General features: G+C 43.1%; 2 protein-coding genes across 7 annotated transcripts in view; one reads left to right on the top strand and one right to left on the bottom strand.

Moving 5' to 3' along the window:
• The window catches only part of LOC144114476 (uncharacterized), a 116,471-nt gene extending 113,674 nt beyond the window's left edge, over positions 1 to 2,797 (bottom strand). The window contains exon 1 of the mRNA XM_077648232.1: positions 2,658 to 2,797. The gene's annotated coding sequence lies outside the window, so the exon portion shown is untranslated. The remainder of the gene's footprint in view (positions 1 to 2,657) is intronic.
• Positions 2,798 to 4,647: 1,850 nt separating this feature from the next.
• The window catches only part of LOC144114474 (calcium-binding mitochondrial carrier protein SCaMC-2-A-like), a 77,145-nt gene continuing 65,279 nt past the window's right edge, over positions 4,648 to 16,513 (top strand). The window contains exons 1-5 of one of the 6 annotated variants that reach the window (XR_013311043.1): positions 4,648 to 5,229; positions 6,112 to 6,238; positions 6,318 to 6,405; positions 9,912 to 10,023; positions 14,978 to 15,136. Coding sequence is in view for 5 of the 6 variants with exons in the window: in XM_077648230.1 (XP_077504356.1) it covers positions 5,020 to 5,229; positions 6,112 to 6,238; positions 6,318 to 6,405; positions 9,912 to 10,023; positions 14,978 to 15,136 (696 nt within the window). In the remaining variant the exon portion in view is untranslated. Of the gene's footprint in view, positions 5,270 to 6,111; positions 6,239 to 6,317; positions 6,406 to 9,911; positions 10,024 to 14,977; positions 15,137 to 16,513 lie in introns of all 6 variants that reach the window. The other 5 variants (XM_077648230.1, XM_077648228.1, XM_077648229.1 and 2 more) reach the window with 5 other exon arrangements.

Here is a 16,513-nt window from a genome sequence, read left to right as displayed (position 1 = left end):
ACACAGAGCACATAATTTCTGTAACCAAAATAAAAAATCATGTGAAAAGGGGTTAACGAAAGATAGCGTTCTTCACAACATAAGTTTTTAGCAATACCTATGACTGCAAAAGGTAATGACTTGATTTTAATGGTACAAAGGAAGCTGGCAAAACAGCTGTTTGGTTTACACAAGGTAACGGTATGAGGTGACGCTTATAAAATAACGATTTACAGAGATTGATGTCCAGGGCTAGGAATTCGAAACCAATAAAAGGGAAAATGGGAAGGTGAAATAGGGGAAACTGCTTGCCCAGCAACCTTACTGCAAACCCCTTACTTTAACAAAGGGTCTCAGGACATTGAACACGTGCCAGAGCTCATTCATGTCCTTGGCCCTGCCGGATAGATTGATGTTAGTAATGGTACATGCGACATGTGAATAAAAGTGGTTACCAGTAATACGAGCACCGCATAAAAACTGCCACTCCCAAAAAACATAAGGCATGATTAATCTGAAAATGAATGATCATATTAAAAAAAAAAAGCAGGGTGTGCTCGAATGTGGTTCGTTTACAATTCACAGGAATGTAATTTTCTACTGTTGCTCCACAACTGGACCATTTGAGGGTCTGCCATGCTGCTAAAATAATGTTTGTCATAAATACCCTATAAGGGGTACGCACTCAAGCGCCAGAGGACGCCAGTTTGGCATCCATGCAGCACAGCGAAAGGCTATGGTGCATGTCTTCCCCTCCTCCGGCCTGCACCGCTAAAACTGAGCTTTGAATATGCCAAAATCGTGCCCATGGCATCACGTGAATACCCCCTAGTCGTCACTATAGAAAATGTGACACAATGTTAAACAGTGCCTGTACCTTACATTTAAAGGTGAAATGTAAATTAAATTAGATTTGAACAAGTTATCATTTTCACTGGTGCTTGATGTATGCCTAAATGAGCAAGCGCTTACTGCACAGAAGCCAGGAATACATTCTAGCCAAGCAGGATTCATTTTATGTATCTGTACAAAACTTGAGGTTAGCGCATGAGAGAGTTTTGGAAGACTCTCACTACCATCTCGTTTATATGTATACTGATGTGCAGTTCACTACATTTCACACAGCTTGTTAAAAAAGGTCAATTATATATGCAGTGCATGTTCTCTCCCGAACTGGACCACCAGGAACGTCACTAGAAGTACACTGATTTAGACATACCAAATCATGGTGAAAATCTTTCCCAATCCAACAGGTTTATGGAACAATTCCCAGTTGATTCCAACTGAGAATTCCATTCCAACTGGAACCAACTGGAAATTGTGCCATAAACCAATTTTTGTGGCACAAATCGCAATTACTATATGAATTAGGTCAGTTTAATGCGCAATGCTCTTCTAATTTCAAAATGGCATAAATTTCTGTTTAGCATCTGACACATACACCAGAAAAACTATCAAGCTTAAGTATGAGGACCTTGGCACGGTCTGTTCCTTTAACCAGTCAGGTACCGCCAGGCAATGTTTGCCTCCGTTACATCTACACCTATACTCTCATTACATTTATATCACCCACAAATCACACTACATCTGTTTTTGCTCCCCGAAAATGAAACTAAAGTTTGAACTTTATTTTAAAAGCATTCTGAAATACCCTTTTTATGCCATGGTATAATTTCTATGTCAGATAATTCAAAACCATGAAATTGCAAAATTCCTACCTCCAATATGACAGTGCGGGCAGATTAACGTGTGTTTCGCAAACTAATCGGGCTCACGAGCGAATATGTGAGCACTGCAATCATTGCAAAGACAACCATCTCACAGATGAATGTCCGACCTTCAGAAGCAGAACACATGTAACCCTAGGAAAACAGCTGTGATCTACTTAAATCCACGCACACCTCGCTGGGTCAGGCAACTTTTTAGTGTAAGTAGGAAAATGGGAGGTGTCGGCAAGCACCGCAACGCACGTGCAGCTTATGATCAGTAACCCCGGCCTAGAGCACTAAACGCAAGCCGCAACATTTTAAGCAATTAAGTACGTCATTTACATCGTATCGGTCCGATTCACTGCTCGAACCATGTTTTCTTATAACTCGCCATATTCAGCTCAGCAATGGCAAACTGCTGCGCAATTGACGTATATGAATCATGCCTAGGGTAGTGCAAGCAGCTCAGACCTTGGTAACGGTAAGTGAAAAGCAGAACTGCTACTGCACACAATGCGCGTTTAATTTAAAAAATAAACGCAAGACAGGAAATACAATTAAGAACTGCATGAACAATGAACATGAATTAATTCTGCCGGCTCGGCGGCCATGACGCATTTATGCAGAATCAGTCCGAAACTTTACTATTTACGGATTAGGTCTCTCCGACGGAGCGAACTAGCTGTTGGCAATAGAAGTATGCACAACTTTTGTGTTTTTCAAAGACATTGGGAGAAATGTAGCACTGCAGTGCGAACAGCTGGCTTCCATTAATTCCTCCCGCACGCGTTTTCAGTAGGCAGCGCGTGTAGCTCGAACCGAGTCTGGCATCTTTTGAAAAATTGGAAACTATATTCCACCTGGCTTTTGGTGAAATCGCTACAAACTGCTAGCTACAATAGTTTACAGCAGTAACGTCTAGCTCGACATAACGGAATGAAAAATCGAAGAAAACCCCCTGTAACTTACACCCAAACGTAAGCTTCACGGAGACCAAGAGCAACGGAACCGGACGGACACACCGCAACAACCGCTATCCGCCAAACGCCAGATCCACGGCCTCTTAAAATATATGCCTATCGTCAGTGCGCACCCAGGCTAGCTAGGCGTGCCTCTCTCTTTCCATTATTTGCGCGCGTTCGCCGCGGAGCGACGCCCTTTTACCAGTTAGCAGACGACGCAGCATATCTTACCCGTGTGCCATTGCAAAGAAACGTTTTCTATAAGTTCACCGCGTTGGACTTGATTTTCACAAAGTGACTTGTTGCGTATTTCAGTGGCTAAAAATGCGCGTGTTGATCTCTATTTCAGGTGAACAGAACCGGCAGACAGGAGCTTTCTTCCAATGTATGAGATCCTTACTCTATGAGATCAATGCTAAAAGTGATAACGAGATAAAAAATGATAACGTGAAGTAACTTTTGTTTCTCAGCCAACGATAGCCTTCATTTTTTTTTTTCATGCAGTGGCTTTTGGAGAGATATATATGCGAAAAGTGCATCACAATGGAAGGAAAACACTCATGACACGGAGTGTCGCGAGTGTTTTCCTTCCATTGTGTTCGTCTTTTTTCGCGCTGCAGTTATGTCGATGCTAAGCAACCAACTTGCCCAAAAGCTTGTCTTACGAAAAGTGCATTCGTGTATCTTCTTGCGCTCAGCTCTTGGCCCGTCGGCGCAGATCTCCGATCCTCAAAGTGGACCATCTCGCCGTCGATCGAGCTTCACGCGCGACTTTCACCCGACGGATTTCTTCAGGCGCAACAATTTGTGATCAAATTTGTTCGATATCCAGTACCTTCACATACGCTTTTTATGAGTGGGTTGGCGGTTACAGAGTTACGTCTAAAAGGAATTAAACCTCTGTCTCGTGAAACTGACAGTGTTCGTGATCAGAAAGCATTTGATGTTCGCTTTTCGACTGCACAGGCATCAGTTTATGGCACCATATTTTGATCGTGTTTGTGGGCTTACGAGACGTACGTGCGTTTCGAACTCTAATCGCTCAAAAATTAACGTTAAAAACTCCGAACGAGTGACCTGTGATCGGGCGGAGGTTGAAACGTTGTAGTATGGTTAACTGGATGGATGGATGATCCTGAATCTTCTTGCGCTCAGCTCTCGGCCCGTCGGCGCAGATCTCAGATCCTCAAAGCCGGACCATCTCGCCGTCGATCGAGCTTCACGCGCGGCTTTCACCCGACGGATTTCTTCAGGCGAAACAATTTGTGATCAAATTTGTTCGATATCCAGTACCTTCACATGCGCTTTTTATGAGTGGGTTGGCGGTTACAGAGATATACGTCTAAAAGGAATTAAACCTCTGTCTCGTGAAACTGGCAGTGTTCGCGATCAGAAAGCATTTGATGTTCGCTTTTCGAGTGCACAGGCATCAGTTTATGACACCATATTTTGATCGTGTTTGTGGGCTTACGAGACGTGCGTTTCGAGCTGTAATCGCTCAAAAATTAACGTTAAAAACTCCGAACGAGTGACCTGTCATCGGGCGGAGGTTGAAAAGTTGTAGTATGGTATATAACTGGATGGATGGATGAATGAATACGGCTGAACCCTTTAAATCGGGTGGTGGCTCAAGCCACCTGTATTGAAGCTTCGAATTATGGTTAGAAGCTTGCGCCTTGTAGCGGTGAGCACCAAAGCAGAGCAGAGTCTGCAGAGCATACTCTATGCTGCAGAGAGCGAACATAAAAAAACGTGCCGAGAGGAGTCGCACTGACAAAAAAAAATTAATAAAAAAATAAAAGCAAGTACGCATACATTTTTAATATACTTTGTTAATGTCACGCTTGTGACAAAGTAAAAATAGTCTAGTTTTTTTAATATTTCGTAAATCATAATAGTGGTTTCTTTTTTTCTCAAAATATGCTTGAATTATATTCATAATAACAAAACCGAAACCTTTATGACATGATAAGATAATATTGATCATGAAGGAACAATGTGCGCCGTAAGCGACAGCACGGGTATAGCGGCGAAAGAGAAAAATTGTGGCCAGCAGATTTTCGGTCCTTAGCGTTTTGTCGGCTACGAAACATAGGTGACGTTTCGTATGATCCAACGGTAGCAATGCGGTGAGGCAGTCTTTGTGATATGCTTCTGTCGTACAGTTTCAGAAATCTTTAACACAGCCTAAAGAAACGTTGCAACAAGTCCAATGCCAACGGCAAGGTTGCCGTCGTCAGAACCGCCGTGCATGTGCCACAGTGTCGAGCTAATCAGCCGTGCCCCCACGGTCTGCAAGGTGGGACGCCATTCATTCATTCATTGACACAGTGGAACTTGGTTAAAAGCACCATGTGCTAGCGACAAACATGATACTGCAAGCGAATGGCGCCCCCAAAAACGGCCAGCCCCAGCAGCACCCACCGCATTACTACCCTGAACTGCCGACAGAGGTTGAGGAGCGTCTCGAGAAGCTCTTCAGAAAATTAGACGCCAACGAAGACGGTCGAATTGACATCAATGATCTCGCCACGGGCTTGCGTAAACTGGGACTGCCGCATTCACCCGGAAGTGTAGAGGTCAGTGTCCAATGTCCCACTGCACGAAATTTTGTCCAAGGTAAGGGCGCCGCGAAGAATGCGTGCGCTCGCCGCGTGTTCAAGGTTCCTACCTTGCAGAGCAGCGTGCGCCGAGCCGTGCTTCCACTTCATGTTAATGCGATAAACGAGACTGCACCACAGCGGATTGACCGCGACCGATTGACTAGGAAGAAATCGACGTGAACGCCTCGCTTTCTTCCTAGCCGCGCTCTTTAGACCCGTTCTTTTTTCTTTGCCTCAAACTTTTTCATGTTCTATACTGGTAGCGCTTTTACACTCTCGTCTAACAATGTGTTGACCTCCGTGCTGTGTTGATCAGCGCGGTGTCCAGTGCGTTAATGTTATGGGCTGGAGGAAACTGGCCACTAATAGCCTAGAAAAACAATCACGCTGTGCGGCTGCGGCTACTCGAGCGTGCAGTGCTGTATCGGTTCCGGTGTTGTGCATACACACAAGGCCACGGGAATGTATATGCAGTTTCGTTAGAGATCAAGCGGGCTGCATCATTTGTTGGAGCAGTCTGATAACTCGTGTTTTCATTCTGCGGGTTCTGAAATTTGTGAGGGAGCGACAAGCCTCACGTTTTTTAGTTTGCTGTTCAGCTGTTAGTTTGGTAGTGTTGGAGCATGTGTGTGGATACCATTCAACAATAGCCATGTTAATTGATGCTTGTTACTGATTTATCGATTTAATTTTCCTGTTTCCTCATAGATAGCAATGGTGTTATTGTCAGCTGCCGACATTGTTGGATGCGTTTCTGGAGCATACTTAAAATCATAGATGCTAAATAGTGCTGCTTAGGTGCAATTTATTGACTTGATTATCCTGTCGTTTTCTTTTCTTATTTTTATTTTTGAATAGAAGTTTATAACAGCATCAGACACAGGCAAGGATGGCACTGTGGATTTTGCAGAGTTTGTGCACTACATCATTGAGCATGAGAAGAATTTGATGGTTGTTTTTAAAAGCCTCGATGCAAACAGTGATGGTAAGTCTCCAAAGCCAATTATGCTTTTTGTGTGTTCTTTTGTGCAGTTCTCATGCATTTTATTTTTTCATTACCAAAGGTTCACTTGATGCAAACGAGATTAAGACATCATTCCAGAGCCTTGGAATCCATATTGAACATGATGAAGCTGTTAGACTGCTGAAGCGGTAAGTTTTCAATGAGTTTACAAAGGCTCGCATTCAAATTATATGTATCAAAAAGATGCAAATGCATGCAAAAATATCATTAAAATATGGCAGTCACTGCAGTTTTATAACCTGCCCAAAATGAAAATGGTATATCAATTCATGCATGGTAAGCACCTTTGCTTTTAGCTTATTGATTTGGTGAAGTTTCCATTAGCTGCCTCCAGCACTGCTGCATCCTGTGCTTCCATACTATTTGTGGGTCATATTTCTAAAGCGATAGCTGTAAGACTTCCGTTTAGCAAAAAATGCGGCATCTAGGCGGCGGCCTCTGGCGTTGTGTTGCAGAATTCCAGATTGGTCAAAAAGGTTTGAACGGTGGAATTGATTCAGACTTTACGTAAATTGTGATTACAAGGTCGCAACATGACTCAAATTAATTTGAGTCAGAGTCATGTTGCAAATTTGGAGAAATTTGGGAAAAGAGGGCTAATTAGTGAGGAATCAATCCCTTGGCCCTTTGATTGCGAGTCAGACACGCTACCCCTAGGCCACACAGGCTTGTTTGTTCATATGACTTGGTTAAAGCGGGGGATTTCATATGTATGTCATATGTTCTTTCACATAATGTGGTAGCTTACGACTGCATGCTGATGAGTATGTGGGCAAGTAGCAAAATGCATGTTGGTGAGGGGTGAGTGTATGCAAATGACTGTATGCTTGTGTCACGTGATTTTATTGTGTCATGTGATCTGGTAGCATTAGTGGAGCATGTGATCATGTAATGCGGTAATGCCATCAAGTGGAGTCACTGATGGAACCCGTTAAAGCTATCGCGTCATATCTTTAAAGGTGGAGCTTAAGCGTCCCCCACACTTTTTGCCGTGCATTGTGGTTGCAGTTGTGAAACAGTGCATTGCTATTGGCAGAGCTGGGTGTTTTCACGAAGCACAGATGGCAGTAACATGCTGTGGTGGTAAGTGGTTTGTACAGGTGCATAGACTGTAGAGCTGTATCAATCAAAGGATGCTTTTTTTTTTTGTTGCATGGAATGAAACTTAGCTGGGGTTGTACCGATTGCTGTGCTGGCATATTCTCATTTTCTTTTGCTTGCAACCAAACTAGTCTGAGATATGTTTTGCCCATGCTGACATCCAGTCACTTTTGTAGGCCTACGAGTTGTCAGAGCGAATGTTGCATAACATATAGTAATGCAAAGGTGCTAGAGGAAAGAAAATGCAGTGCAAGCATTTACAGTTCTAAAGAAGGAAATTTAAGTTGTTTAGACATGGGGATAATTTTGGCATTGCCACAGTTATACATAATCCATGAGGCATGGCATAGAAGTATAATGCTCTTTTTACAATAGCAAAAATGCTTAACTAAAGGCTGAGACTTTGCAGGGGCTGAAGGCATGGCATGCTAAAATGTGGCTATATAAGAAACAGAGATGTCTGTGTGTACTGCCTGCCATAGCCTGATCATTAAATCTCAACCGAAGTTTCTTGAAGTTTGTATAGAGCTTCTGCATTTGTGTTGTGAATTCAGAATATCAGCAAGCAGAATTTTATTGGCTTATTGATCAGCAGCACTTTGCCATGCATCCATGCTAAAGATGTCTTTTTTTGATGGCATACTCTTGTATCAATGCATTTCGTGTGTGTGGAGTGTTATCTGCACTTCTGGTATGGGACAGCATTATTTGTTACTGACCAGCGTTATGCAGTGCATTTTTGTCTCGAAAACAGCATTTATTCTGAATGCCAGTTCTCGGTTAGCCATCTAATTAACAGATTTTTGTGTGTCAGTGCTCCACTGTGGTTGGTGAGGCACTTTTTGTAAAGTGCTCCAGATTAATTTTTCTCCTTATATCAGTATTTTTTCCTTTGTGCCTCTATCAAAACATGATGATTACATTTAACCTAAAACACTTGTCATTGTGCTGGAGAAGGAATGCACTTTCACCTAAAGGTGCTGTGCAATACAATAAATAAAACTGAATAAAGCGAGTGTATAAGAGTTAGGTGAAAATTAGTGCTCTTATTTTCCACTGAAACTTCAAATAAAATTGAAAGAAACGTAAGCAGATACATTTTGGCATGAGTATAGGTACAGTTGGCTATTCAATTAACCTGAGCAGTGCACTGCACTGAAAATAAAAAAACAGGACACACAACAAGGAAACATTGATATTTCTCTGCTTTTTCATACTGTTTCTGTACTTTCCTGTTGTCTAGACAGTGTACTTGTTCATGTTGTTTCTATGCTCCCCAATTGTGTGTAAAATGTGCGTGTTCCCAAAATACCCCACTGCTGAAATTATTAAAAACTAACTATCCCCTTGCGGCTGCAAATTCAACCATGTGACATGCAAAGATGCATCTCTGTGCCCTCTGCTGGTGTTTTGTGTGCTGTTGAGTCCACTGCTTAGGCAAGTGCATGGCTTTTTGTGTTTGCAGGTATCTCATTTCATTTGCTTCTGCCTGTCATCCACTGTTTATGGGGTTGTACAGTGGGTCACAACATGTGCGCAGTTGCTGTGATATCGTTATTAATCCGGCTGCTTGTATGTTACAGCTCGCAATTTCTCTCTCATTGTGCACCTGAAGAAAAAGTGCATGGCGCAAGCTGCTGAGCAGCAGGTATAAGTGTATGAACTGGTGTGTTTGCGAGTGTAAAAGGCCATGCATCTGCCAAAGTTGGAATCTTGACAGCTAGTGGCAGCTAGTGGCAGGTCACATGGGCATGAATTTCAGGAAGTTCCCACATGGCCCATAAAAAGGCCAGCTGTGCATGCTTGAAGCATATGAACAGTTATGTGCTAAACTTAGATGTTTGCATTGTGATGTGCCCCTCATAGCCTGAGTTGCTTTGGTACGTTAGACCCCCATAAGCAAGCATTGTGATGCAGCTTCAAATTATGCCCAGCAACTCAATAAGCTAGCAAATTAGTAGTTCTTGAATAGTTTGGTTTGGTTTGGTTTATGGGGGTTTAACGTCCCAAAGCGACTTAGGCTATGTGGGACGCCATAGTGAAGGACTCCGGAAATTTCGACCACCTGGAGTTCTTTAACGTGCACTGACATCGCACAGTACACGGGCCTCTAGAATTTCGCCTCCATCGAAATTCGACCGCCGCGGCCGGGATCGAACCCGCGTCTTTCGGGCCAGCAGTTGAGCGCCATAACCACTCAGCCGCCAGTTCTTGAATAGTAAAACAACAAAATTGTAATTTTGGTGGCTGTACCTTGCTGAACAAACACTGAGTTTGTTTAGACAAAACATGCTCGAACCTAGTGCCAGGCTTCAATCTGTCTTCATTCTCGCTTGCTATGGATTCCTTCCTCATCTTGTGTCTTCACTTCCTGCCATACGAGGTCTTTTGTGCAACATATGATGTGTAGCAATATTGAGCTGTACTGATAGCATGCAGTCATTCAGTATGAATGATGATTTGTTTTTTTCACTGTTTAGAGTGAGTATAGAGGTGCACATTCGCTGAAAACGTGGATAATTATTCACTTCAGAATGGACAAGGATGGTTCCCTCACCATCAGCTTTGAAGAATGGCGTGATTACCTGCTCTTCCACCCTAGCTCCGAGATCCATGATATCATTCATCACTGGAGACATGCTACTGTAAGTGTAACTTCATTTGTTCTGGCACATGTATTTTTTTCTTGTAGTATAATGGGAATAGTAAAATGGAGGAAGTTTGAATTGTGCAAGTTGTCTAAGCATGTAACTTGTATATACTCACTGCTAAATTTCAAAATCAATGCTCAGCTCAGCACTTGTGCGTGATTCTTTTTCTCTGTCCTCTTTCCTATTTCACTCCGAGCTTTTGAAACATGGGCTTTCACCAGCTATAATCTGATACAAGTAAAGAATGCAGTGGTGAATGCCCCTCAAAGGAGGCCTTACAGCTGATGGTGTCAACTGGCTGTAATGACATCGGGGTTAATCCGATTTCATGGAGGATCCTGCCACCTGTGATGTCACATTAGGGGATTAACCACGGCGTTGTGACATTCGGTCGACACCATTGGCTGGAGGGCTTCCTTTGAGGGATGTTCACCGCTGCATTCTTAACTTGTATTCAACTTTAGATCACATTGCTATGTTTTTACAGCTTGAAATGGCTGATGAAATGTAGCAGGCTCATGCACTGCAGTAAGACCTCAGTGTATTAAATCCATATGCACTAAGGTCCCAGCATAGCAAGTTCAGGTTATTTGATTAAGTTGTCTCCATGTTGTGAGGTCAAAGCAGTTCATAGCAGTGCACTGATATGGAACTCTACATAACATGAAGGGTGAACATTTGTATAGTAGTGTGAGTATTAATGAAGCCATTGGGGTCCATATGAAGCACTACCACTAATTTTCTGGTTTTATGTTTTTATCTGGGCTAGGCAAAATATGCTGTCATCATGGTGCCATGTTATTCCAGCTCTTTTTGCTTGGGTTATCGCATCGATGACAACTGGAAAGAATTCGGGCAAAAGAGCCATCAGATATCAATGCCGCCTGTTTCGTGGCTGGGCACATAGAATGTCGTGAGCATGTCAAACTTGCACACAGAGTGAGTAAAATGGAGAAAGGAAAGCGGATGAGGCTGGAGGAATGCAAACAGAAAAGGAGGTGTGGCGGTCTGTAATGAAAGGCGCGGGCTCTTTTCATGTGCCAGGCTCTTTTCATGTGCCAGCTTATGATGATGCACATGTTACAGCCACAGACTGACATCTTCCAAAATTGGTTCCGTATTGCTAGGAAGGGAAGAGTGCATTCGTGGAGTTGCTAACAAAGATCATCAGTTTGGGACCGTAGTTAAGTTCTTTGGAGTCCATTTCCCTCATCACTGCAGTTGTTTTAGCGTCTCTCCACTTTTATCAAAATATTTTATGGCACTTTTTTTTTTGTCATGCCATGAGTTTGTGAGAGCAGACCTTTACTGAACAACAGCCACTGGGTACAAAAGCACGAGGTGCAGCCTGCTGTGTGTACTGTAAACAGCATGAGTGTGGCGAGTAACTCAGTGCTGTGAGCCAGGGTAGGCTATCACCATCAGACAGCATACCTGATGCGGTTAGTGGCTAGAATGGGGTATTTTCTGGAAGGAAACTTGGGTTGTTTTGTCGTTACACGAAAATTACCTAACTGGACATCTTGAGTTTTATTCCATCCACATTGTTAGCGGAACATAAAATCTCTTTTTTTTCCCATTCACTTGTATTTGTTGGCTGACGTCCCTAATCGTAGCTGCAAAAAGCAGATTTTTTGTCAGCTGCCGAGAGAATAATGCAACACTGTGAATATCTTTTTTTTATGCATGGTGCTACTGTAGCCAGATGTTATCCATGTGATGCATTCCAAAGGGACGGCAAGTAAAGGTCACGCACCATACCCATTCGAATGAATGAAGGTTCTTTACTTAATAAAAAGAGATGGCTGGATTTCGTTGCTGTGTTCTAACCTCTTAAGCACTCACAAGTTTCATTACGCCTCTCTTGCAGTGCTTTTTTTAGGCAAGAGATTTTCATCTCAAGATGGTGCGTTGTCTTCTTTGAGCTCTTGCATGATGCAGTGAAGGTTGAGTTCTATTTGAGGTGACCCATCCTCTGATGAAGTGCCCTGGCAGCTGATTTTTGTAGAGGTTTTAGTAGTGAGATGTGCATCGGATTGAGTAGTTTTGTGTTGAGAGTAGTTTTCCATGTCAAACTTTCTACTGTCACTTGTTCCCTTGCTTTCTCCTAATTCATCCAATGCATTTGATGACATATTCCCTCAAGGCAGCTTCCTCGCCTCCAGTGTTTTATCCCAGTCTGTACAAGTTGGATTGTTAGAAAAGACTGCTGGGATTGCAGTTGGCAACTGGGCTCTAATCTAGGCTGTTTGTCAGTAGTTCCCATCCTTGAAGTGCAAAGGACGCACTTGGCTTTAACCTTGCTGGTTTTCTCCCAGAATCAAGTCAGGATATGCTGCTCAACTACACTGCTAATTGTTCTGAGTTGGACTAGCACTTCTGGTAGCGGACGCCTGGATCCTTTTTAGAGCTAGGCTTTCCCAACAGTTCACCACAATTGCATGCCATGCTGGCCCTTTGTTTAGCATTTTGACGAAAGGCAATTGAGCTGGTAGATATGGCGGCCTGACTGGTGACTGACTGACTGGCTGGCTGCACGAGTTACCACAAGTGCTTTGCAGAAAGTGTGATCTTTTCTGAGCTGCGGTCATTCGAGAAAAAAGGACCCATTTTTTTACTGATCCAGCAGCTGTCAATAAGCATTGCTCATGCCACTTGCATAATAATTAGGCACTCTGCATGCATCTGTACAGGCTGTTGTTGACAGTGCTTTTGCCCAACCTGACTGGCTAATGTAGTCATGGTCAGCAGTGCTTGCAAATGTAACAAGGACCACCCACGCTGGTGTAACCAGCACAACTCACTATATTATGCTTGACCTGCTTATCAAATGGCTGTGACTAAATGTTGCATCTTGCTGTATATTAACAGACCTAAGCACTCTACTCCAGCATATAAGAGCAACATGTTAGTAGACTTCACATACTCTCTGAATGATTATATGAGACATTTATGATATGATGAACAGTGCATTCTCAAACTGTTTCTGAAATTAGTCTGTAGCGAGGGATTCGTCCTCACTGCAGGTTAAAAAGAGACGTGCTGACAGTTTATTCTTCACAAAACAAAAATAGATAGGAAAGGAGAGTGCGGAGACAACGAGAGAGAGAGAGAGAGAGAGAGAGAGAGGGAGCAGAGAGACTAGACGTTATGATGCTGCCGCGCCGCGCAGGTGTGAGGTATCTCAAGTTATCAGCGAGCGGCGCGGATGCACAAGGCATCTTGTGTGTCCGACCCATGGCGGCACCGGCGCGTCCCATCGCCTCATCTCGTCCTCTACAAGTCTTTGCAGTCTTTGCTGTGGGCATGGGCGGTGGGTTAGTGGCAAAAGCAACTCATAGTAGTGTACTGGGCAGAGTGAATTGTGCCTACACTTGATGTTAGAGACAAGGTTTTTTTTTCCCTTGCATACTTTTTATGTATCATGCTTGTTCAGGACAGTAATAATCAGTAATGTCGTACCATCTGGAATGTCTTGGAGTGCAGAAAACACCATGGAGACTACAATGAAAGATATGCATGCTCTTTCTCTTTTTATGTTATGCATTTTGTCTGTTTATAGGCTCTGTCTTTCCTGTGTCATGCTCATTTGCACATGTGAACAGGTGTGAAAGAAGGTGTAAATTTTTTTTCCTTTTAGCAGAATTTAAGGCGACCTTGTTATACTCACATTTGTAGATACAGTTGAACCTCGTTATAACAAAGTTGAAGGGGCCCGGCAATCACGTCGTTATAGCCGTAGCTTTGTTATAACCAGTGTTGACCAAGCTTCCAAGTGGAATCGTCATTCCTTTGTTAAATCCATTATTTCTTTATAAACTGTTTCATTATAATTTGGTTTGACTGTATTTTAAAAGATTATATGCAAAGATACTGATTGTTGATATCTATAACTTGCTGACTGCTGCATTCATGTGAGTGTATCTTACAGTTGGCCTGCCAATACTGTCTTAACCTACTGAAAGCAGTTGGGTCTTTAAAAACTGACATTGTGCTGCCGATATTTGTAAAGGCAAAATCTCAAAAGCAGCTTTTTTAAACAGCAAAAACCCCTTTACCATGATGGTTCAAGGCTTTCTTGTCGCTGGCAGTGCTGCTTTCTTAAACATGTTGAATGTGCTCAGTGGTTTGAGGCAGGGATTAACTGGAGCATTGTAAAGCCATGCCACAGCAGCTATGTGCAGTGACCATTTTGTCACCTGCCTTGTGGTAGCAGGTGATAGTGTTTCACCTGTTTTATCGTCCCCAGGGGCAGTTTGTGTGGGGCAGAAAAGTGGTGGTGGAGGTTTTTTTAAACAATCTTGTAGGTGGCTTGCTGCAACATCATGCTAGGCACAGTGTTGGAGAGCAAGAGCATGACAAAAACCCCTGCATTTTTCTAATACACCTACCACCACCTGCTGTAACATGCTCTTTGGAAGCTATGGCCAGTGCTCTGTCATGGTGCCCATGATGCCATGTGCAAGCCATTGACCCACCATGGTGGCTCAGTGGCTGTGGTGTTTGTATACCGAGCTCAAAGTTGCAGGATTGAGTCCTAGCTGTGGAGGCTGCATTTCTATATGCGTACAATTCAAATATGCTAATGTGCTGTGCAATGCAGCACACACTAAAGGACTTGAACAGGTAGAAATTGATGTGGATCCTCCCGCTACATTTCTCATAGCCCACTTACAGCTTCGGGACAGTAAACTCGAATAGGGTTTACTGTTAAGGTTAAAAAGGGTTAACCCATAGAGCTTCTTACACTGATAGCTACAGTTTTAGGCACCAGCTGTGAAGGAGTGCATTGTCTTTTTTTTTTTTCATGCTGTCGGTGCATGGTTGTTGTCAGAAGTGTCCCTTCGTAGAATTGATGGTCGCAAACTGTGACAGGTGCGCCTGCTGCCTTAGTAGGCTTGTGGTTCATTGAAAACCAGTGTGCCTAGAACATTTTTTTGTTCCCCAGTTTGTGGATATTGGTGAAGACTCACTGGTGCCAGATGATTTCACTGAAGAAGAGATCCACACAGGCATGTGGTGGCGACACTTGGTAGCTGGGGGAGTTGCTGGAGCAGTTTCACGAACGTGTACTGCCCCTCTGGACCGCCTGAAAGTCTTCTTGCAGGTATGTACCTCAGCAGCCCTCCTTGGGAGTTCGTTTTTCAAATCTTAGTGGTTTATTTTTGCTGCAAATTATTGTTGTCTTGCCATCGTTTCAGTTTCCTTTCCCATGATAGGTAGTTTTGGCTACAGCATACCTGCCAACTCTTCTGAATTTTTCCTAAAATGTACAAATTTGTACCGGTTTTATGATTTTACGAATCTTGCCCCAAATTTTACTGAAAATAAATTTTATTTGCGAAAAGCGTTAAAAAAAACCACACCGTTGCTGGTGGTACCTTGCGCCACCATGAGGACTCTATACTATATAAACGCGTGTAAGGGCCTCACCCATGCTGCATCCGCCCATTGCGGTCTGTACACATGTTCTGTTGAACGCTACTGTGCGTTCTATGCGACGCCGGTTGCAACTCTCTCGTTTCAACCGCCTTGATGTTGGCGCTCGGTGCAACCTCCTCCCCCTCGCCCGTGCTTATAAAAAGGCCATGAAGGTAGCGTTGGGGGTTGTACTCACCGACCCATAGTGTAAATAAAGCCGCTTCAAGAAGCCAGCGTCTTCTCTGTGGATGCAACACATGCGCACAGGAGCTGCAGGTAGTGTAGTTGCTAGAATAGCACAGCAACATTGTAACCACTTTTTTACAAACCAGGATCAGAGCATTTAGTACCTTAAAGGGCACCTGAAGAGGTTTCAGAATTTGATGAAGGTGTTGAATGTGTGGAACTTGCAGGTAAAACATGAAGTCCTTTTGGGCTAGCATTAGAAATAATCACGTAATCGCTGATTAAAACCACGACAGGTTTTTCTGCAGCGTACAACGCCATGTGTGGGCGCATGATGACTTCATCTATGGTGCCGGTACATTTACAGCTCAGAAACGTTTTCTTTGAAGGAAAAAACCAACATGATCGAAGGCATCGCCTGCAGAGCGTTGTTTGGGGGCACCTGATGGCATACAGCTAGTTGTGGGCAAAGACAGAATTTTGAAACCTCCCCATCTGTGACGTCATCACTGAGCTTCTCCCCACTCCTTTGATGCTGTGTGGAGAAACCTGAAATTTAATCGTTGATTACATCACAATTCTAAATTCAGGAGTAAAAAAATCTCGGCATATTTTCTCTACAGTCTATATAGAGTTGAATCCTTGAATGTATAGAATTCTCAAAAAGTGATGCAGCTGCCCTTTAAATAGTGAGAAGTGAAACATGATGTTTGTTGACTAATGTAAGAGGGTAAAAAATACCTGCATTTTTTTCTTGCTTATAGCTTAAGTGACACATGCATGGCTTATTTTTGGTGCCCTAGATATTTTTTTATGAAAAAGCATTCGACCTGAGCATATCTGAATTCTGAACTTTCTGTTTATAAGCACATTCATG

This window comes from Amblyomma americanum, chromosome 1, assembly GCF_052857255.1.
Source record: "Amblyomma americanum isolate KBUSLIRL-KWMA chromosome 1, ASM5285725v1, whole genome shotgun sequence".
Classification (NCBI taxonomy): domain Eukaryota; kingdom Metazoa; phylum Arthropoda; class Arachnida; order Ixodida; family Ixodidae; genus Amblyomma; species Amblyomma americanum.
The sequence above is the reverse complement of the archived record's forward strand: the minus strand, read 5'-3'. Positions and strand labels throughout refer to the sequence as shown.